Here is a 23937-nt window from a genome sequence, read left to right on the forward strand (position 1 = left end):
AAAACCAAACTTCCAATTTTAATCATTCAAAGACCAAATATTATCTCCATAAACTGTTCTTAGTGATGAAATCATTTATTTTGATAAGGATTAATAGCATGAGTAAAATAAACGCGTTTAAATGTAGTCCAAAAAAAATTCAAGATTTTTAAATAAAAAAATGGTTGCTGTGCCTCACTCGACATAGATGGGTATAGTGTGTCGCGGACTTTTTTGTAGATATTTATAAGATCTACAATTAATTAGAACATTTTATGGTTCTATCTTTTATAGTTTAGGCAGCGTACGCAAAATAAGTAACTTTTCTGGTTGATTTTTTACACCTTGTGTCCGAAAAACCCAAATATCTTACGGAACCCTATTTTTTTCCAAAATAAAATATAGCCTATGTTACTCGTGGATAATGTAGCTTTCGAATGGTGAAAGAATTTTTAAAATCGGTCCAGTAGTTTTTGAGCCTATTCAGTACAAACAAACAAACAAACAAAGTTTTCCTCTTTATAATATTAGTGTAGATATAGTAGGTATATTGAATTTTACCTTCAACACGTAAAACACACATTTCTTGCCAAAATGAAGACTTCGTCTAAAAAATGTTACACGATAGGATATAGGTAGTACTTCACTCGACCAAATAAAATTTTGAAACAAGCTAAAATAAAACGAATTATTTAATACTAATCTGACTTGCACATTAATTTTATATGGAATTATTTCTTTACAGAGAACCTGCTAAATTTTGGTTTTCAACAGGACATCAATATTTATTAAATTCAAATTTATCCCAGAACTTGAATGTTGTCAAGCGGTTTTAGAACACGCCGCGCTGCCCGCTCCGGTGACTCGCCGTAACAGATCCTCAAATAGGGTTTTAACAGCCCTTCACTAAAAAGGATAGATTTTCATTGAAGCTGGGCGGAGCAGAGACGTATTCAATAGATCATTGTTATAAAAATAAGCCGTTCAACTCTCAATAATCTGATGGGCCGAAAACAACGCTTCAGTATGGAAGCGCACCATGAATGGGAAGATTTTCGAGTTCGATTTGAGTCAATTTAATAATGTGGTTTGGCTGGTTCTAGTTACCACACTATCCTCAATACTATTGTTAGACCACTAAGAAAGGTTTTCTGAATGCCTTTACTTATTGAAAAGTTAAAGATAAATAGGAAATAAAAAAAGACACCATTTAAAATGATTATATTATCATATTTCTTTAGAGTTCATAGTCATATGCGACAAACATTACATTGAGACATTACTGTTGATACATTGTTACACGAATGATAAAAATTTAGGAAGGCTAGACACACAAAGCGTGACAGCAACTGCACGGCAATGTTACGCTAAATGCGCGCGTACAAGTGTACGATTTCTCACACAAATAACTGTATAATGCACGTCATATTTCTGAGAAACGCGCGAGACGGTCAAGGGGCTTGATAGCAAGCACATACTTTTTAACCGACTTCAAAAAAAGGAGGAGGTTCTCAATTCGTCGGAATCTTTATTTTTTTATTTTTTATGGATGTTCCCCGATTACTCGAAGACGCCTGGACCGATTTTGAAAATTCTTTTGATGAGGTGCCATTGTGGAGTCTCATAAAAATATGAAGTCTAGACGATTCGCGCAGCTAAAGCTAATTGGCACCGGCACCAAAAAGTATTATTATGGAACTATATTAACTCTTGTATACATAATATATTCGGTAATAAATTAAATTATTTTTCAATTTTTAGTGTTTGTGTATCGAAGTCGGTTTTTATTTTTTTTGTACATTACACTTTTGCTTGAGTCAAGCATTTACGTGCTTATTCCGTGATTAATGCGATTTTATATTTTTTGCTTGACGATCAGGTATGTACCCCTTAGCTCAAGCTGCTTGACGGGTCAGCGGAGCTGTATACAATTCCTTGTATTATAATTTTTAGAAGCTGCATTGCACACGTTTCCGTCGCGCGTTGTGTGTCGAAGCCTTAACAGAAAAATACATGTATTTAATATGAAGTCATTTTGCATGTTTATTTATCTTAGCTTACACATTGAAACACTTACATTTGAAATACCTGTATGAATGCTCAAACCTATTTATATTTTTAATATTTTTTAAGATTTTTTTACATAATACACTTCCTCATTATTCATAATAAATTATACACTGACACACGACTCTAAATAGGTTTGTTGAAAAGATCCTTATTTAGAAAGTAAGATCTCTGATAATTAGGCATGCTTTGGAAATGTAAATATTGTATACACAAGGGACATCTATTTTCGGTCCTCACACTGAAGCTCCGATCGCTAAGCGCGACATAAACGTAGAATGACCCTTCAATCATCATGTCTCTGTCGCTCTCGCATATGTACATATTTCCGTCACGCTCACTCAAGGTGTAATATCGTCAGTATAAGTCCCGCAAATTGCTAATGCGCGTGGCCGCCATTTTAGAGACATCAGCACTAGACTGAAGTTTCGAGCTGATGGTATATTTTTATTTCGGCTGTCGTCAAAATGACGTCATTTCGATGTTAATGAGACATGATTCCAGCGCAATAGCAATTTGCGGGACTTATATTTGGCAATATCGTGGCAGTATCGTGGCGTCGTCGACGAGTATGAGTCATTGCACGAATTTTGCTGCGCTTAGCGTTAGTGCTTTACAAAAGTTTTTTATTCATTACTAAGGCCAGAGACTAACCTGGCGGAACCACGCGTGTTTTCCAGCCTGTGCATTTCCGCGCGAATTCTTCTGCTACGTTTGTCCCTAGACTTATCCTATAATTTTACTATAATTCAAAAAAAATATTGATAAGTAATTATTTTAAAATTACAGAAACATTCTTCTTACAGTTATATCGTACAGCAAAGATAAGTTTCTGATACTGAGATTATTAAGTATAAACTAACGCTTCATAATAACACGATTAGGCTCGGATCGGAAGTACTAAAATATCAATAAATGCAAAACAAAGTGTCTTGAAACTAGCAAATTGTGCAAATGTTGTAAAAAGCAGTCTTTATAGAAATATTTCCATAATGTAGATAGTTTTATCAATACTTATAATAAAACTGTAACAGGTCAAATTCTGTACATTGAAGATATTTTGAAATTTTCAATACTTATAATAAAACTGTAACAGGTCAAATTCTGTACATTGAAGATATTTTGAAATTTTTTTTTCGAGGGCACTCTATAATCGATACTGAACACAAAACTGTAATTTTTTTCATTTTTGTCTGTCTGTCTGTCTATCTGTCTGTCTGTCTGTCTGTCTGTCTGTATCACGGCCGCGCATCACGCTGAAACTACTGAATGGATTCCAATGAAATTTGGTATGATTTGAGGTCATACTATGAGGAAGAATATAGGATACTTTTTATCCCGAAATTCAGCATGGTTCCCGTAGGAGAGGGGATGAAAGTTAAAATGTATACTGAGTTGTAATTCACTAACGCGTAGTCCGATTTCATTCATTCTTTTTTTGTTAGAAAGGGGATATTTTAAAGATTGTTCCGTAAATATTTCAAGGTCATCGGTTTTTAACCGACTGTCAAAAAGGAGGTGGTTCTTTTTTCTACATCGATTTTTTCGAGGTTTCTGGACCGATTTGCAAATTTTTTTTAAATCAACAAAAAATGTTTTCGTGGTGGTCACATAAAAAATTCTGGATTCAACTCCTTAATCCTGATGCTGCAAAGTACTGAAGTGCTAAATCGTGGGGATTTAAAAAAAAAAAATGTGAATCGACTGTTAGGCGGAACGAAGTTCATTAATAAAGCAGCGCACAAATAACTAAGGCCTCGGACAGGTCCAGCATTACCTATGTATGGTACCACTCACGATAAAACTTCTATCTTTTTATTCTTAAAATTGATCAACCCTAAATAATAAAGTAGGGGTTCACAATCAAAGCGCAATTTTTATAATTACTATTTATGGATAAAATTCGTGTTTTTAACAATTACATAAATATTTACATCTATCGTTAGAGAAATTTTTGTCAGATTATTTTTTAATACATGTTCGAGGCTTTGAACCGTTTAAGTTACTTGTATTAGCATGGTTTAAGATATCCAAATATTAAAATGCATTTTATATGAACATTGAATTCGATAGAATTATTATAGAAATATTTATACATTTGCACCTCGAATCAGCTCGCGATAGCAAGTGTAAATTGATATTTAACGTCAAAAACCTACTTAAAAAATAATATTAAGACTCGTACACTTTCTGGTGGTATTGGTTAAAAACTAACATAGTCTCAAATTATAAAAACTTAATACGTAATAAATAAATAGGATTGTGATAGTAACTAATTAGTTGGTAGTTAGTTTGAACCGAAACTAACTTCCTAACATTAAGGCCTAAGACAAATCTAGCCGAATCATACAAGTGGAGAAACGTTCGCGGAAATTAACTTTGGCGTCTTGTCTGCGCAGATAGTTGGTCTCTGGTCTAATGCATAGTCAAGATAGGGACTTCTTTAGGGGACCATTCAGACAACCTTTATGTAATGTATAATTTGAATTTGAATTTTATTTAAATTAAAATTTGCATAGGTTGAATGGTCGTCTAAAGAAGGCCCAATCTTACTTACAGTGGAAATCGCTCGCGGATGTACCTAGCCTTAGACTAGGGTCAAATGAGTCAGAAACATGCGTGCGGAATTCCTCACTAATGTGTCGTACTGAAGTGTTGATAGAGCCATCTGCACGGATAAAACGCCATCATGAAGCTGAATGAAGGAACGATGAAGCGGTCTTCTGTCGTAGGCCATTTAAAAAACTTGATACCATTACGTTAAAAACGTTACTACGTACTAATCTGATCCGAGTCCGTGAAAATACGGATATAAAAAACTCGGACCGAACTCGGATATTGCTTACGCACTAAGCCGATCTATGATCCAAATCCAAACTAAGTCAGTGGACTCTTTGACATATCTACGTCATACGTCCGATTTGAATCCGAGGCACATCAGAGGTATTCTTACGGATGAGGGAAAGAACTCGAAGGACGGAAGTCGGAGCTAGTGCGTAAGCTACCATACAAATAAGACTACTTCGGAACGTATTTTCACGGATTCGGATCGGATGCAGTGCCTAATCGCCCTTAGGGTCAGTTAGGGGGACAACAGGCATAACTTTGAATTATTTTATTTATTAAATCAACGAGGACAGATTACATAAACAACGGAAAGAATTTTTAATAATTTGATTCAAAAGATTTGTTCCTAGCCTTTTATGGACAAAATTAAAAAAACAAAAACTTTTTGCTAGACAAGCAAGCGTGACTATAATTTTATAGGTACTCGTACTATGTGGAATTAAGTCGTAAAAACTAACTACATTAAAACACGGTTCATAAATATTAAATATCACATTAAAAGCTAAGGTCAGTTCAGTCGGGTTTAAAATCTACCTTAAATCAATTTATGATTTACAAGAGAATGAAAAACTACGTCTAGTTAGTATTAAAAAGTAACATTTCGGATGGCAGTTTGGTAGGGACAAATAAAAATTATATTTTTGGAAATCGAACAACTAAATAACATGCAGGATTTTGTAAAACGTAAAACATTAAATTTTTGAAACATTTAACTGCACAGAATATGTAGTTTATATACACATAAATTAATTGTAAAATCATTTAAAAATCTATACTAATATGAATCATCTAGTTATCTTTCAGGCTAAATGCCATAAACATAAAATACTAATAGTGCAATTTAATAAAACTTAATACGTCATAACGTAAATTGTATGCAATCTATTTTGTTTCTGCTCAATAAAGCGATTTCAAGCTATAGGTCGCGACAGGTCGACATGACAATCGGGGCGTCCCCCGCCTCATACCTTGATTGCCAAGTAGACCTGTCGTGAACTTTACCTACATAATATAATTATTTACTAGTTAAAGGTACACTTATGTATCTACACAATTTAGGGAAACACAGCTAAATGCAATATTTAATCAACACAGATATTTAATCAGCCAAGCAATGTACTGGTTAAAAGTACATTCATTTATTGAATATACATAATATAGTCCGTAAAAAATGGATGTAATGTAAAAATAGGATTTTAGTCCTTATTTTAAACGTGAACCGTACTTTTGACATGACAGTTGACCCATAAGAGTCAAAATAGCGCGTGAGGAGTTATTTTTTACGCATTATACAAGTGAATATTACTATATTCGCTTGTATAATTATGTATTTCAGTAAAATAAGTAATTCAGTGTACATAGATAACTAAATTTTATCTTATGGGAAAACACTGCAATGTTGAGGATATTATAGCAATGTACCAGTAATTTTATAGAGCAATTTTTCCCAGTCTAGTTAAATACAACTTAAAACTAACGAATTCGTGATTCCAGTAAGCACGACAATCCAAGATATCAACAAATCTTTATTTAAGTGGAGTGTATTTGGTGCGCGCTCATAGGGCATACTCCGAATTCACTCTTCTTAAAATCTACGTCCTAATATCACGCCACAAAAATTTCTATTCATATTTTAGCATCAGTACAAGTTAGGCTAGTGTACTGGATCAATATTTATTACTTATCGAGTAAATATATGGCTACACTTTGCTAAGCTGTAGGGTTAGTACGACTGAGGAAATCGAAACACTATAAATTAAGACTAAAATGAATCTAAAGATGATTGTTTTAAGGTTAGAATTCGTCCACACACCTGCCGCCAGCATCACAACATAATGAAATATTGGTAGTACCTACCGAAAAAGCGACTTGAGTACAATGACCATTAGGGCCATTATAGTGTTTCGATGTTCTATTAATGTTGACGAGTTGCTCAAAGTCGTACTAACACTATATGTTTCAGTCTACGCCATGTAGCAACATGTCATATCGTGAACTTAGTAATCTTTGGGCCATTGCACTGAAGAAACGTGTAATCACTACTCGCAAGGCCAAATGATACCAAAAGAAGCTCCTTGGATGGTACATTGGTTCAAATGCATTGGCCCATAATGAATAATAATAAATAATTGTTGATTTAACTATTCCAAATAGCAAAGTTGATTTAATAGAGCTTCACATCAAATGATCGGATACTCACGATGCTGATTAGAATTAAGACCAAATAAGAATATATTTTTATTCAGTTTTTGGTATTAATTTAAGAGACGTCGCATTCATATTCCAGAACGGTCTTGTGGTAGAAGAGGAGATATCTGAAAAAAAAATTAAGCAAATTAACACCAAAATCTAAATGTATAAAAATAAAGTCCTGACTTGCTGACTGACTTATCAACGCCCAGGGGAACTAGAAAGCTGAAATTTTGCACAAAGGTCCCCTTTATAATGTAGACAAAGGGCAAAGGCTGGATTTTAAAATTCCCACGAAAGCGTAGCCGCGTGCGATGCAACCATAAGATTACATACAGATTAAGGCTCTAATTTGTATACAAGATGCTAGATATAACTAGAGACAGTCAATCTTTTATCCTACAGCTATCTTAGGCTAGAGCAAATTTTTAAAAATATCTCCCTTAGGAGAGATGTCTAGGTGTTCCTTCACCGTTAAAGATAGTATTAATTTCTTAAAACGCAGATAGCTCCGAAAAGTTCGAGGTGCCGGAATCGAACTCCAGAGATATTTTTATGTAGATTACGGGTACATACCACGATTAATTCGATGTTTTTATTTGCCGATATTTCAAATTAATCGTGGTATGTACCGGTTATCTAAATATATAAAAGGAAAAGGTGACTGACTGACTGACTGATCTATCAACGCACAGCTCAAACTACTGGACGGATCAGGCTGAAATTTGGCATGCAGATAGCTATTATGATGTAGGCATCCGCTAAGAAAGGATTTTAGAAAATTCAACCCCTGAGGGGGTGAAATAGGGGTTTGAAATTTGAGTAGTCCGCGCGGACGAAGTCGCGAGCATAAGCTAGTCTACATTAAAATATGTCGTTAAATCACGAACTCCAGACCTCTCGAATAAGTATTTTATCACCATTTTTAAGATATTTTTTTATGAGCACCACTCAAAGTTTTTTTAATTCATAAATAAGTTACAACTCACCCTTCACTGTCCAAAACTTCTCTCAGCGAAGCTCTCGTAATCATGTGATCGTCGCACTTGAACCAGCTTCCCTTCATCTGCCTTACGTACGCCGTGTAGTGACCAGCGTCCAAAGACCCCAGGTGATTCACAACAGCGAACAACGAGTATCGATTATCCTCAAACAATCCTTCCGGACCATTATTATTGTCTGCCGCGTCCACAGCTCTTCGATGAGTGGACATGAACGGGGTCATATCTAATTCTGCAGGGAATGACACGAAGGCAGAAATTTTTCTGTCGATTTGCGAAGAGTGTTCGAACCTTTTGAGATGGAAACTCGCAACTATTGGCAATGTTTCAAGCGTCAACTGCTTCGTTGATTCTCTATACGCTCTGCAGTTGGAACACTTGATTTTGGCTGCGGAACCCAAGTGTTCTGCTCTAGTAAATCTTTCCAAACAAGCTTGTAAGGACCCTGGGCCGGCGACGTCTAAGCTTATGTCCCAGAATGGGTCTATGGTGGTGGAGACTCCTGAGCAAGATGTGCATACGACGTCGCTTTGTAAGCCACCCGTGAAAATTTGATCTATGATGCAATTGCAGCGATCCTTTTCTTTCTTTTCCGTTTCGTCTACGCCATTCATGCAATGCCTAGAAACAGATTTTCCTTGATTTAGAATTGATGTCAGTAATAAACTGACAAAGTACTAAGATAATGTTTTTAAGGGTTCCGTACAAAATGTCGAAAAATACGACTGTAGTACGGAACCCTCGGAGCGCGGGTCTAACTCGCACTTGGGTCGGTTTTTTTAAATGGGGGGGTGCACTTGTATAATACTTTGCTCAACCTTTACCAACAACCAACAAGGAGTATGGGTTATGAATTTAGGGAAAGGGGTTAGAATGGAGTGTGATCCCCATCCGTTAGCGTGTTTTCATCTTTGCCTTCGATCTAGCCCACTCTCTACTGCAGTAGCCGGCATAGAGTGGGCGGTGTCTTAGCACCCGAGTAGACTTGACAGCTAAACCAATACATACCTATGCAGTACATCCAGGGTGGCAATGAAGAACTCGTGGGCGTCTTGTTGCTCGTAGCCGGCCAGGTGTCGCGCGTGTGTCCAGATCAGGTGCAGCAGCCGGTGCAGGGTCAGAGGTGTCTTAGCGCCTGAGTAGAACTCCTGACATTCAAAAAATAATGACACTGATGTCAAATGAAACATTGCGCGTTATTGTGAAAACAAACGTATTTGTACATAGAACCAAAAACTTAATTTCCTATTATCCGCTGAAACAGGCAATTTGTATGGTACAACATGCACCGCCCGCCCTTCCACTGCTAAACATTCGGGAAAGGCCAGCCACCAAGCCACTTTTGCAATTTGTGCATTGTAAAATCTACATCTCCTGAGGATCCTCCGGTGTCGGAGCGAAACGTGCGTCGAGTGTGTTTTGGTTGATTTGTGTGGTGTTGCGTGTTGCTTGCTAGTGGCTGACTTTTCCTGCATTTTTAACAGTGGGAGGGCGGGCGGTGCACGTCGCATGCTGCATGTTGTATCATACAAAGCCTATTTCAACGAATAATAGCAAATTAATCTTTTTGTTCTTTGTATATATATCATGGACTTCCGCAAAGTAACGCCTGCTTCTGTATAAACGTATTAGTGTAACAATTTAATTTGCATTGCTTTGGGTGCTCTTTTGGATTTTTTTATTAGTGTGACCGTTGCTAAAAAATCGATAACATGCTGATACGGTGACACGGTAGATAAGCAGATTCAAAAACAGCAGCTTGACCATTCCTGTCATCTAAATATATAAAACGAAAAGGTGACTGACTGACTGACTGACTGATCTATCAACGCACAGCTCAAACTACTGGACGGATCGGGCTGAAATTTGGCATGCAGATAGCTATTATGACGTAGGCATCCGCAAAGAAAGGATTTTTGGAATTCAACCCCTAAGTGGGTGAAAAAGGGGTTTGAAATTTGTGTAGTCCACGCGGACGTGGTCGCGAGCATAAGCTAGTTTAAATATATAAAAGGAAAAGGTGACTGATTGACTGACTGATCTATCAACGCACAGCTCAAACTACTGGACAGATCAGGCTGAAATTTGGCATGCAGATAGCTATTATGACGTAGGCAACCGTTAAGAAAGGATTTTTGAACAATGAACCCCAAGGGGGTGAAATTTGTGAAGTCCAAGCGGACGAAGTCGCTAGTCTTGTTAAAAATGTTGTACACCTAACTGTATAGAAACAAGTATTGGGTATAATAATTATAGAGTATTAGTTATGCAACATGTTAATTAATTTAGTGCCATAATAGGTAGGTACCTAATCTGTTTCACACAAGGAAAATATAGCAACATATTTATACAAAAGGCAGTTCAAGACTTAGAATAAATTAACATTAAATATGTATTCAAACTGTCTTGCATCAACAAAGAAACTAGTTTCAAAATTCTTCTAGAATAAAAAAATAATATCACAGTTCAACGTTTATCTTAATCGTTAGAGAAATTATTTATCAATGGAAGAAAGAAATCGTTTATTCCTCGTTGTTACAAAACATTTAAGAACTCATATTATCATAACTGATAACCTAATATATATAATACTGGTTTACGCCCGCGACTTCATCCGCGTAGACTTTACAAACGTCAAACTCCTATTTTTACCCTCTTAGGGATTGAATTTTCAAAAACCCTTTCATAGTCACAATATCTATCTGCATGCCAAATTTCAGCCCGATCCGTCAAGTAGTTTGAACTGTGCGTTGATAGATCAGTCAGTCAGTCACCTTTTCCTTTTATATATTTCGAAGATGAATAGGATCATTAGTTTGTCTATCTATCTATTATAAGTTAAGGGCTCATCCCGAGATAGTTTGCATCTTGGACAACTGACATCTATATTCTTTACATATGAAACAGAACAGTGACTGACTAACACCGCAAAGCTTTAACCGGTGGACCTAGATTTTAAATTTGAAGAACAACCACTGGAATTCATAGTAAAGATAGAATTTGTTAATTTGAAGAAAACGGATCTTTAGAAATTATTTCGAAACAACGTAACTCCCCGCGGGCAAAGTCGCAGGAATAAGCTAAAAGAATGCGCAGCATCGTAGCTAGAGTAGTCATGGAGTTTAAAAACGCGATATAAAATCAATGTTAACGCTGCACAACCGTTGTATATCACTGCAACTTCAATACGTTTCAAGGCTTGTAATGCCCGGGCGAAATCAATAATTCACGTAGGTGGTAGCTATTTTTAGACGTACCTGGAAGAGCTTGGAAACCTCGCACACGAGGCATTTCCCCGAGCCCTGCGTTTTGCATTTGTGCTTTTCGCCCAGGAAATAGTCCCTCAAAAGGGGAGTGTGTATTAATGTCTGGAAAAAAAGAATATTACTATTACTTAATTTAATTTTTAGGGTTCCGTACCTCAAAAGGAAAAAAAGGAACCCTCATAGGATCATTTCGTTGTCTGTCGGTCGTGTCTGTCAAGAAATCTATAGGGTACTTCCCGGCAGGTAGGTATAGGTAGGTCTTATAGCACATGTATGGGGAAAAATCCGAAACCGCGAATTTGTGGTTACATCATAAAACAAATTAAAATGACGTGTTTTTGAACAATAATTAGTATTTGAAACTTTCAAAGTAAGATAACTATGTCTAGTGGGGTCTCATATGAAAGGGCTTTTCCTATACAAAGAGTTCCCGCGGGATTTTTAAAAACCTAACATACTGTAACCGGCAAGAAATATGGTATTGAAGAAATATATATGGACCTTTAGAATGAGATTTCGGCTTTGTAAAGCGTTGTCTCTGTCACTCATATGTATGTGACGTTTTGTAGGTCTCAACGACAGAGACAACGCTCTACGAAACCGCTATCTCTTTGTAAAGGTCTATGTACAATATTTCCTGCCGGGTACTGTAATCCGATGTCGTGATACAATTTTCCTCGCAAAAAAATCAATTAATAATCACTTTATTTGATTGTTTTAAACGAAGGTAAATAAGATATCTTAACAATTGTAGGTCGGAATCTAAAAATAGATCTTTCCATTCATTTAATCAATAAGTCGGGATATTTAAAAGTGGGTGGGTTCACATCTAACCTTGGTGGCGCCAACTTTAATTGCGCATCTAAATTAATATTACCATCTATGGAAAACTTATGGGAGCTAGGAAGGAAGGAAACTTCTTGCTCACGAAACATAATGCTTTATGCAAAGATTATAAACGCATTTCTTGTAGTTTTTGCTTGCGTTCACTGTCCAACGCGTTTTTCCTCAATCTGGATGCCTGGAAGAGATCGCTTTCAAAGCGATAACTCGCCAACAATTGTAATTCTATTTTTGTTTATTGATTGATTTTTATGTCTTTCTTTTTTATAATGGTTTACTACAAAGCATATTTCATTCATTTCAACGCGCCCAGAAACGATGCAATGTGCTCAACGCGCTCCTAGAAATTGTAATACAAAGACATATTGGTCGAGTTTATACTGCAGAGCGCGCGTAGAGCCGCGTCGCTTTAGGCTGAAATCTTATAGAGCGTACTTTGACTTTGCTCAGACTTAAGATTGAGTTAAAACGAGACAGATTTATGTGAGAAATATACATCTGTCTCGTTTTAACTATTTGTCTTAAGTCTAAGCAAAGTCAGAGTGCGCTCTATAGATTTCACCCTTAGTCGCCGTTCACAGTTCCTTGTATTACAAATCCTACACGCGTACGTGTGCATTCAGTGTGACGTTCAGCTATACAGTTTCTGTTGCGCGCTGCTATGTGCTTGATAAACTATATTAGCTAACCACTAACCGCAAGGCGGTTACATGATAGCCACGACTAACACCGTGTGACCGGTTTTACAAGATTCGATATGGGGGATCTTGAAAGTTCACAGATGCTACGAGCCACCCTTTGTTGATAAGATCTTTTATTGGATCGGCGTCCTAACCATGATTAAAGGCTTACTTTGTTAGTCGTAAAGACGGATGATATCTACAAAACGAAGCACGCGGGAATACCCCGATGCATAGCGACCAATAAAATGTACCTACCAGTTAATAAAAATCACCCACATTTTAGCTATCGAAGTGGTCCCCCTTATTCAGACCTTATTTCATAATGAGAAATCGCTCGTAATACGTATGCGTTTTCTATGCAGTGTTTTAGATCAATAATATCTTCGTTAACCAGATGTCTCAATATCCGACTATTCCCACAGAATAAACCACATTATTATTTATTAGTCATTGTAATAGTGTTTTCCAATCAAAAATTATGCACATTGATTTTATGGTTTCATTGTACATTTGGTCACTAGATATAAAATATACTATAAACATTATCATACCTATTGTCACAAAATGTTTTTAATTTTTTTTTTGGGTGAATTAGGACTTTGTTTCAAATACTATTTAGAGATTAGACATCTACAAACATTATTACAGTACACGGCAGAAAATATTGTACATCAACCTTTACAATGAGATTTCGGCTTTGTAGAGCTTTGTCTCTGTAACTCACACCTATGTGATGTTTTATCGGACGACAGAGACAACGCTCTACGAAACCGCTATCTCTTTCTAAAGGTCGATGTACAATATTTTCTGCCCTGTACTGTAATATACAATCTTTGTGAAAAAAATACAGCTACTAGTAGTACAAAAATACCTTACCTGAACAATGCAGTTCATGAAACAGGTAGAGCCAAGGTTCTGCAGTCCTCGAAGGCCAATAGTAGTATGAGGGCTGATGAGGCGACGCTTCCTGAGCCGTTTCAGCGCCATCACTTCATTGCTGTTGGGCAACCATGGTGTATATGGCACACTGATTCCTAAAGACCTATATTGAACAATACATTGTTTTTTTATTGCAAGATATGCTTGCATTTGATGACAATCATGCTTAATGGATAGCAATGATTAGGTCTAAGTTGGGGAGTGTGCTTGCTTAGATACCTCTTCAATCTTGCTTTGAGGGTACTCAACTTATCTGTGATAGGAAATATGGATGCTGGAAGAGCATCAAAAGTTGTATAGCTGTCTCTTCACCCAAGTAAATTAGGGTCATATTTTGGGGTTTAGAGAACTAATTTAGAGCAACATTAAAGCAGTATAAAACATTTGATTTGCCTCTGAACTGAAAACTGATGGTCCCTTGATTTTTGTGTGATGACAAATTAATATAGTAGAGGTAATGGTAAAGATTCTTAATAACATTACACTTAAGAAATGCCTTCCATTTCACAATCTTCCAGAGAAAAAGTAACCAAATGAATATTGGTTGGCCTTAATGTGTTATAGACATACTATGTGAAACCAATTTACGATAGCAGGCTCAGGCCTCAAGTTTACAACATTGGCCTTTAGAAATGGATGTCATGACAACTACACAAAACAATAATTTAAATCAATACTATATTGAAAATTCAATTATATTTAAATTCATTGCTTGTAACTGTATCAAGTGTATATTTAATAATAGCTGTAAAAACCCTTGACAAAATAACATGTAAAATAAAGTTTCAGATGCCACTTACTTTGCTTCGAGCAACCGATTAGATCGGGAGATTTCAGTCAGCTCCTTGTCATAGATGTAATCTTGGCACTGTGCACAAAATACATTGCCATAGCTCAGGTCAACATATAAGAAGTGTTTCTTATTCTTGGAGTGCTCTTGGATGTGTCCCCCATAGCATGCAAAATATATGCAATGCAGACAAGAGTGCAGTCGGGGTCCCGGCTGCCCGCAAGCGAAGCATAGGCATGATGTTGCCTAAAAAACATGTTCATTATAATTGAGGAGCTCAAGAATTGAAATGGATTAATCCAAGTCGTTTTAGAGAGAATATGTATACATAGTTTGAAAGTAAACCAACCAGACTAAAGTGTTTACACTACATAAGATATTTTTTTAAATATACCTGTCAATGTATTAAAGTAGATAAATGCTGTTTTAATATCAGGTTTAGTTTAAACTCTGGGTTTTCTTCATCATTGGATACCTAATTTATTATATAAAGTAATATATTATATATGAACCTACTTACCTACTTAGTTATAAAATTAATAATTAACAAATATAAAAAAATGCAGATAATATGCAGTTACAACAATAAAACTAATTTAAAAACATGATGATTCACAATCAAAAAATACAAATAAAATCAGCTGTTGTGTCACTTCACTGCGTTGTTTGTGAGGTCAAAGATAACTATAATCAGCTGACGCTCACGGTTGACAAAATAATGAACCTAAATTACCTAAAACAACCACTCACCCGATGGTATATAAAACCTGTATAATTAGCTAGCGGAACATGGCGAGAAATAGATCGATAATCTATATTATATTCCTAGTTAACAGCAATTCATTTACCTTATATCTCCTTGCTTCGTATGAAGTTGATGCGACGAAAAATGCGTGGACTATTTTGTAAGGACTCGACCCCTTAGCAGCCTTAAAATTGCTCAAATGTAAACATCCATTGTCATTCATTATTTCGATTAAGAAGGGAGGCACCGGCTATGCAAATTTCGTCTTTTACAGACCGATCTTAAATGAAAAACATTATTTTTACAACACAAAGTGATTTGAAATACAAATAACAATAGCGTCCGGTTAATTAATTTAACACATAAACAACAGAAAAGGGGCATGAAAATGGGGTTTCTGCCAATTATTTCTCACCCTACGCTGTAGTAAAACATTAACCAGCACAAAAAACGCCTGTAACCTGTAATTAATAAAATATTACAAAGACGAGCGAGACGAGCTTTCTCACCTCCAAGGCTCCACGGTCCACCTCACAGAATACTTCATATATTACAATTTACAAAGTACTCTGTGCAGAATACATTTACTCCAAGCCACAGAACACATTTACTCCACTCCAAGCCCAACTACATACAAATAAAGTGCAGACCATTAACCGTCACGCCATCTATTAGTGGTTCCATAGAACTACACTTTTGGCGCGAAATTACGAACCCCTTATTTTAATTTTTTTTGAATTTTAGGCCCGCATTTCAATCGCCAAAATAATCTTTAACCGAGGAGTTTATTTCACAGTTAAAGATTATTATTTATGGCGATTGAAAAGCGGTCATAACAAAACTGGAATAAAACAAGTAAAAACTTTTTAAAATGTTTAAAATTTAATTTTTAGAAATAAATTTTTATATTATACTGTGAAAAGCATACAAAGATTTAAGTTATGTTTTTACTTATTTTTTTCTAAGCTATTAGATGAAGTAAAAAAATTGTACTTTAAAAATGTTTTATTACAAATCCACAGCATATATAATGAAGAAATTACAAAAACAGGTTAAAGTTAAACCAAAGTTGGATTACAGTAATAAATCTTAATAGAATTATTATCTTTTAAACAGATTAATAATTATTAAAGATCTAATACTGAAATGTTTTTCAAATTAGGGAATGTTACATAGCAAGAACTACTTATTCAATATATTATCATAAATAGAATAATGAGCAGAACCAAGAAAGGCATATTATGGTAGTGGTTTGTGGAAGCCGCACTGACTGTTCCTGGAATAAGGCAAAATACACAAAATCAATATATTGGTTTCTCTACTGAGAATGTATTACGTAGGTACATATTGCAATAGAAATCTATATTATGTACCACTTGAATTAAATGTTGCTGTGATGTGTCTGTTCCTATCTTGTCTCTGCCAGCACTAGGCATATTAGAGACAGGTTCTAAAATGAGGCAAAATGAACAAAATTGATGTTTTTCTGAGAATTTTTTACAAATTGCAATAGAAATGAATAGTTACTAGGTACATACCACTGAAATTGAATGTTGTTGCAATGTTTCTGCTGATGAGCCAGGCACATTTTTAGTACAGCATTACTATTTAACTTTTTCACAGTGTCTGTGTTTTTCATAGTGGCTTTTGTGCAAGCTTTTCAACACCTACTCAGTTACATTGCCAAAACAATATTCTGCCCAAATTCGAAGCCTGAAACATTATAACAATACTATATAATAAATCAAAATATCAAAAACACCAGCGTTTCTGATTTCTTTAGCCGGTTTGTAGATAAAAAGGACAGCTGGTACTTAAGGGAAACGACAATATTTTCCTTGCATAATTAGATGCCTTTCCGGTTCTTGGTAAAGAGTGGATGGTAAGTGTTGGGTCGAAAGCCGATGCACAGCACTTAACACGCTTTCTATATTTATCAGACATGATAAATTTAATCTTACAAACGAAAAGAGTCACAACACAATAAGTCACTGTCCTTATTTTTCTCTAGTCTCAATCACACTGCTGCGAGTTTCTTCAAGCTAACAGGGAGAGAAAAATAGAAGCAAAAACACTAAACCACATGAAATGCAACTAAAAATATACAAAATCACAACTGTTGGGAAAGAAAACTTTCATATTTAAACCAACAACCTAAAAACAAACGTACCATAGAGTAGATAGTTGCCAGTTGCTTATAGTTTGAAACTTAGTCTCTGACTTTGAAGACTAGAGTGAGACAAAGAATTTCTTTGTTTCATTCTAAATGCTTCCATGAAAAAGTCTGCAGTGGCCCCATACAAAGTTGCCACCCCCTGGTCCACCTCGTACCTACTCGTCACACACTTTGCTTTGCACCAATTTGCACCGCACCACAGAACACTATTGCTATATTGCTATCATTGCTATTCTTTGCACTTAGCTTAGAGTGCAGACTACAGAGTACCACGCAAGCGAAGCTTCGTATAAAAATTCACTCTTTGGTCATAATGCTGGCTCTACACACTAGAGCCAGTTTGAAAGGAGGCCGAGCGTGAGTGCCCGAGTTGACCCTCTGCTCTTCACGCTCGCACTCGCCACCGCTCGCCTTCACTGGGCAAGCGTGTGGAGTCAGTATAACCGACAAGAACGCGAGCGGCACCAAGGCCAAGCGCGAGTGCCCGAGTAGGCCCGAGTCGACTCGAGTGGATCCTCTACACACTCGCTCTCGTCGCCGCGCGCCTTCACTCGGCGAGCGTGTAGAGTCAGTTTAATATGGACTCAGAACAAATTGGCTATGGATTATTGACTCTATGCTTCCACTGTTTTTAGTAAATAAATATGGCCGCTAGTCAAGTTATAACGATGTAAACTTTTGTTTAGTGTTTTTTATTAAATTTAAGAAATGATAAGTGAATTTGAAAATTTGTCTCTTGGAGGAACTAATGCTGCGAGTAATCATGCAGACCCCTTCACGCATACGGGTACTTTAAGTATTTGTTATTCTTAAAAAGGCGTTACTTGTTGACCTCAATGAATCTTTGGTAAAGCAGTGTTTGACCATCATAACAGGGTACTATTTCTTTCAGAGCTGACACCCGAGCAGCAGAAGACCCTTATTGATATAAGACGAAGAAAAACAGAGCTTCTGTTAGAAATACAGGTTAGTTAAAATTAAAAGTAAACACTTTTATTCAATATCTGAAGAAATGAAGACAAAGTTCTAAACTGTTATTAACCTGTGCAGTGTCCATAATCCCAACTTGTTGCACATTGATATGTGAAAGTTGTCCAAAAACCCATCTACTTTAATTTTAGCCTGGTAATGGGGCCCATTCTCTTGTACACAATCTCTAAACTTAACTAAATTAACAGGCCTAAATCTAGTGCCATCCTTTTCTGCAAGCAACATTATGAAAGGGATAGCAATAGATTTAGACATGCCATTTTAGTTTCGTGATTGTGTACAACGGAATTAGTCACACTGTCTGCATTACAATCGCTATGCAATTTCTAGCAAATCCTTTCAGTGTTTATTGGGCCACTGTGGCTAATTCCTTTGTACACAATATCTAAACTAAACTAAAATATCACGTCTAAATCTATTGCTATCCCTTTCATAATGTTGCTTGCGGAAAAGGAAAGCACTAGATTTAGACCTGTTAATTTAGTTTAGTTTAGAGATTGTGTACTAGAGAATCGGCCCCACTGTCTCATTAAATGATTAAGCCTTAATCGACACTAATTTATAAAGAGGTAATGTTCATGAGTTTATTATATACTAGCTGATTTAGGTTTTTAGAAATCCCGTGGGAACTTTTAATTTTCCAGGACAAGAAGTAACCTATCCGTTCTGTAGTAGCCTGTCCCCGTGATGCAAGATATCTCAGTACTGAATTTTGTAAAAACATTTAAACGCATGATTCTTCAAAAATCCTATGGTATCACCACAATAATTTAAGAATGCAATTTTACAGCATCAAGGCTGAGGAGTTGGATCCTCGAGTTCAAAAAGTCTTTCCTTGGTAGGTAGCTACTACCTCCAATATAATCGCACTGTGACATAATCGCGTTTCACACACGGACTGCCGCGGCCGTCGCCATTATTTTAATTTCGTGATATCTCCTAAGATATTAATCTAAATGAAATGATACAAAAGGCAATTTCGGTCTAAATTAAACACTTGAGATGACGAACAATTTTATTTTGATAAGGATTAGAATTAGAATTAGAATTTGTTTATTAATCACTTGGTACACAATCAATTAATTTACAAAACCACTATAACAATTAATAATCAGTAAAATAATATGTGTAAACAAAAACAACACAATCAATAGAACTGCATTAGTGAAACACTGCGTCGCAATTCTATAAAGGATTAATACTATGATAGTAAAAACACCTCCGAGAGTAAAGCTTTGTTTTAGGCCACATTTCAAAACCATAAAAATGGTTATTGTGAGCCTACCGTAAAAGATATATATATGCTACTATCGCAGACTTTTTTAGAGCTGTTTAAACAGTAATCTGTCAAAATGTAAAATTTTATTTATTAGATAAAGTTTATCTGGTGGTTGTGAAATGGGCCCTTATTATCATAATTTTCTATCCCCGCAATCATCATGTTCTGACACTTCTGAGACTGCTTTATTTTGGAACCCTTATAGGATCACTTCGTTGTCAGTTTATCTGTCTGTGTGCTCATCTGTCTGTCAGTCCCGTCTGTCTGTCTGTTGTGTCTGTCAAGAAAACTATAGGGTACTTCCCGTTGACCTAGAATCATGAAATTTGGCAGGAAGGTAGGTCTTATAGCACTCGTAAGGTGAAAACTGTGAATTTGTGGTTTACATCACATAAAATTAATTAAAATGTGTTCATGAACAATTAATTAGTATTAGTATACTTTCAAAGTAAGATTAATATGCTGAGTACCTAAGGTGTCATATGAAAGGGCTTTACCTGTACATTCTTAAACAGATTTTTATTTATTTTTATGTACAATAGTTTTTGATTTATCATGGAAAATGACGAAAAAATACGACTGTAGTATGGAACCCTCGGTGCGCGAGTCTGACTCGCACTTAGCCGGTTTAAAAAAAATAGCACTTTAATTTTTTTGTGCCATAACTATGGCACAAAAAAACACAGCTGAACTCAGCTGAGGCATAAAATATAAGGCAATAATACCTTATTTTTTGAAACTCTCTATTTTAGTACTAAGTAGTAACTAAATGTATTCACATTGTCCACTAATATTATGCGAAGTGTTTAAAATTTAAATGACATTGTGGCTAATTCCGTTGTACACAATCTCTTAAACTAAACTAAAATGGCACGTCTAAACCTATTGCTATCCCTTTCATAATGTTGTCTGCGGAAAAGGATAGCACTAGATTTAGACCTGTTAATTTAGTTTAGTTTAGAGATTGCGTACAAGAGAATCGGCCCCATTCTTTAACCTGATAAATCATTGCCTTTTAAAGGTCAGGCATAAATGCAATTGTTCAAATGTGGTTATTGGTTACACATACCTGTGACTCAGCAGTGCATTATGTTTGTGTAAAGCCCTATACACACTGAATCAACTGGTCTCGCTGCTATAAATGCCTTTTATTAATTCTATGACAAAGTAGTATTAAGGCAATTGTTTCAATAATGCAGTTTAAGATGTAAATGTTTTACAAGTGTAAGGAAATGGCAGCTTTAATAAGCCTATGCTCATAATCAGATTCTATATGCGAGGGATCGTTACGTACTAAGTCGTCTGGACCTACCCACAGCCAAGTCTCCCACCAATTATATTGTGCTCCAAGTCAATATTTATTTTAAATATGTGCTCCAGGTCAATATTTATTTTAAATACCGACATTTTGCACGATAAATCAAAAACTACTTACTAGATCTCGTTCAAACCTATTTTGGTGGAAGTTTGCATGGTAATGTACATCATTATAGTATATATTTTTTAGTTTTATCATTCTCTTATTTTAGAAGTTACAAGGGGGGCACACATTTTACCACTTTGGAAGTGTCTCTTGCGCAAACTATTCAGTTTAGAAAAAATGATATTAGAAACCTCAATATCATTTTTGAAGACCTATCCATAGATACCCCACACGTATGGGTTTGATGAAAAAAAAAATATTTTGAGTTTCAGTTCTAAGTATGGGGAACCCCCAAAATTTTTTTTTTTTAATTTTTGTGTGAAAATCTTCACACAATACATCTACTTACCAAGTTTCAACAGTATAGTTCTTATAGTTTCGGAAAAAAGTGGCTGTGACATACGGACGGACGGACAGACAGACAGACATGACGAATCTATATATTTACTTAAATTTTGTAATGCTAATCAAGTTTATTCCATGGTTAACAAGAACAGAATAGGGATAGAAAAAACTTAGACATATTTAAAAGCTTTGTGCAAATCTCATAAGAAAATTAATCTCGGACTCCTTCAAAGGTTAATAAAATCAATTGATTTTATCCGCGATCTTACGCACTACAGACGGAAACGTTTAAGTGCGGAAACCAGCCCAGAGCGAAGAAGATCCGCGACCTTATAAAATTGTGATCTCCCTCTGGCGATCAAATCCAACCAATCCAAACTGGGGATGGGAACATCGTGAACCAGGGGAACGACTATAAGGCTCGAATGTATACCTACAGAGTGATGTAGGAATTAATTAGGAACTAAACATAGTTGCGCAGCTTTAACTACAAAGTAATTAATTAAAAAAATTACAACAGAATATGGAAAATTGGAAACCAAGCATATCAATCAAACCAGTAAACCAGCATCATCCGCAAAGCTATTTGCATAGATAAATACTTGACGGGTTGTATAAATTAATACTAATGCGAATATGATAATAATATCTCCAATGTCGAATGCTTGAACAGTTTAGAAGAATCATAATATGTATTATTATTCTTTTATCGTGTCAAAAACCTCGCCGCGCCCTTGAAGGGACGAAAATTCCTTTATGGATTGTCGTAAATCAGCAGATCCTTTGGGCCTTTGGGCCCTTTCATTCAAAAGATTGCAGAGCACTCTGATGTAAGCCGTCAATGCTTTAGCTTACTACGATAGAAAGAGAGGTTTGTGGTTCAGACTTCAGCCAGTAACTGTCGGAGTGCGGTGCGGGCACGTTGTGTCCTCAACGTCGGGCTAATCAGCTAGAAAACTCGCGGTCTTTTAAACTAAACAATTACAACCAACGTGAAGTGTTTAATGTAAGGTTTAGATATTAATGTAGCAATTGTGTTATGTGTGATCGATCATTATAAAGTTTGCCAAGTGATAAGGCAAGATAAGTGGAAATTGCTGTGACTATCTATCTCATCATTTGTCTTTAACTCAATTTGTACCAGGATTTAAGCTAAATTTAGGTGGAGCTATCTGTTTGGTTTTCCAATTTGTGCCACATTTCAATTCTTATTACCATCTTGTGTCATTGCATGACTCATTTCGCGTGTATACGTTATTGACAGTTAACTGAAAATGTTTGTTATTCCATTGTAATTGAAATAAATTTATTACGTAGCTTTCGAACTGGTTAACCTTCAGGCTTTGCCGTACCTAATCTGCACTTTCAGCGCAACGTATCAAACATTGTTTGATCTAGCAACGTATGTTTATTTTTGTTGGAGCCAAGTCCTTTGCCTTCCGGCTTACTATCTTTATGTATTTTCTATTAGTAATCTTTTCTTCCATAAACTAATTACATTAAGTAGGTACTATTATTATCAAAAATAAATTGCCACTGTCGATATTATCTCAACCTAAGCTTATTATTATGTCTAACTTTAACCACATAATGACCTCATTAAAGTTAATTGCTTATACAATGTTTATATTGTCATTTTCCTGAATTTTAATTTTTAACAAGTAAATTTAATCATCCAGTAGATTTTGTCCCTAATTATCGAATTAACCATGTAGCGACACTTTTTATTACGCAGGTAGGTAGGTAAGTATGTGGCGATTTAACGCAATTATTAAATTACTCTATAAAGTAGTTGATTAGGTTTATAATTTCAACTGTTTGTTAATAGTGCTTACTGCTAATGGACGATGATTCATTAGCCTTATTCATATCATTTTAAAACATTATGTTGACGTTATGACTGTACTTCACTTCACGGTCGATAAGGGATGCGAGATTTAATATTGCGCTGTTATTTCTGTTTATCAAGCATCTTTACTCACAGAACTATTTGATCATTCTTGTCCTGTTTCAAGACGGGACTCCTGGCTGGATATTACATTATTTATTATTTCAAATCTAATTTATTAGGTATTTGTTTACTTTCTTCACTTCACTATCATAGCTATGATTTGATTATGATTATGATTATGATTGTGAAGTAAATGGCTTGGCAATTTTTTCCCAAAAGTACAGTATTTTGTCTTTTTCTCGGAATCGCTGGGAAGTTTTATTATTTTGAAATGTGGCATTCCCCTAACTGGACAATGGTCGCAATTCATCGGTGTTATCTATCACACATCCTTTCTGACTTCCGGACTGTTGCTGACAGTTTTGATAACGAGTGCCAATGTACAAAGTTTTAACGGCACTGCAAATTTTTTTTTTTAAATGA

General features: G+C 35.7%; 2 protein-coding genes across 8 annotated transcripts in view; one reads left to right on the top strand and one right to left on the bottom strand.

The window, feature by feature from the left end:
* Positions 1-1185: 1185 nt before the first annotated feature.
* On the bottom strand, positions 1186-15946 carry not (ubiquitin carboxyl-terminal hydrolase nonstop). Of its 4 annotated transcripts, none has more exons than XM_069502571.1 (8): positions 15860-15946; positions 15454-15630; positions 14616-14851; positions 13753-13918; positions 11342-11452; positions 9093-9232; positions 8073-8705; positions 1186-7208 (listed from the first exon to the last, which is right to left on the bottom strand). In XM_069502571.1, exons 2-8 carry the CDS (start codon positions 15571-15573, stop codon positions 7154-7156), a joined length of 1461 nt encoding a protein of 486 aa, XP_069358672.1. In that variant the 5' UTR covers positions 15574-15630; positions 15860-15946; the 3' UTR covers positions 1186-7153. The 4 variants fall into 4 exon arrangements, with proteins under 4 accessions (XP_069358672.1, XP_069358671.1, XP_034830963.1 ...); XM_069502570.1 differs by lacking the exon at positions 15860-15946 and adding an exon at positions 15766-15857; XM_034975072.2 differs by lacking the exon at positions 15860-15946 and having other exon boundaries at positions 13753-13873; positions 15454-15747.
* Positions 15947-18161: 2215 nt separating this feature from the next.
* step (cytohesin steppke) overlaps positions 18162-23937 on the top strand; it is a 70864-nt gene continuing 65088 nt past the window's right edge. The window contains exons 1-3 of one of the 4 annotated variants that reach the window (XM_069502575.1): positions 18162-18313; positions 18419-18492; positions 20876-20877. In XM_069502575.1, coding sequence (XP_069358676.1) covers positions 18235-18313; positions 18419-18492; positions 20876-20877 — 155 coding nt within the window. In that variant the 5' untranslated portion in view covers positions 18162-18234. Of the gene's footprint in view, positions 18314-18418; positions 18493-20875; positions 20878-22444; positions 22570-23937 lie in introns of those variants that run through there. The other 3 variants (XM_034975078.2, XM_034975076.2, XM_034975077.2) reach the window with 3 other exon arrangements.

This window comes from Maniola hyperantus, chromosome 13 (assembly GCF_902806685.2).
Source record: "Maniola hyperantus chromosome 13, iAphHyp1.2, whole genome shotgun sequence".
Lineage (NCBI taxonomy): Eukaryota > Metazoa > Arthropoda > Insecta > Lepidoptera > Nymphalidae > Maniola > Maniola hyperantus.

Excerpts from the sequence above, each read along its gene's own strand:
- not (XM_069502571.1), bottom strand. The coding sequence starts at position 15,573 with ATGAATGACAATGGATGTTTACATTTGAGCAATTTTAAGGCTGCTAAG. Across the intron at positions 9,233-11,341 it reads AGGTTTCCAAGCTCTTCCAG|GAGTTCTACTCAGGCGCTAA; the intron begins GTACGTCTAAAA and ends TTTGAATGTCAG. Across the intron at positions 8,706-9,092 it reads ACCCTGGATGTACTGCATAG|GCATTGCATGAATGGCGTAG; the intron begins GTATGTATTGGT and ends ATCTGTTTCTAG.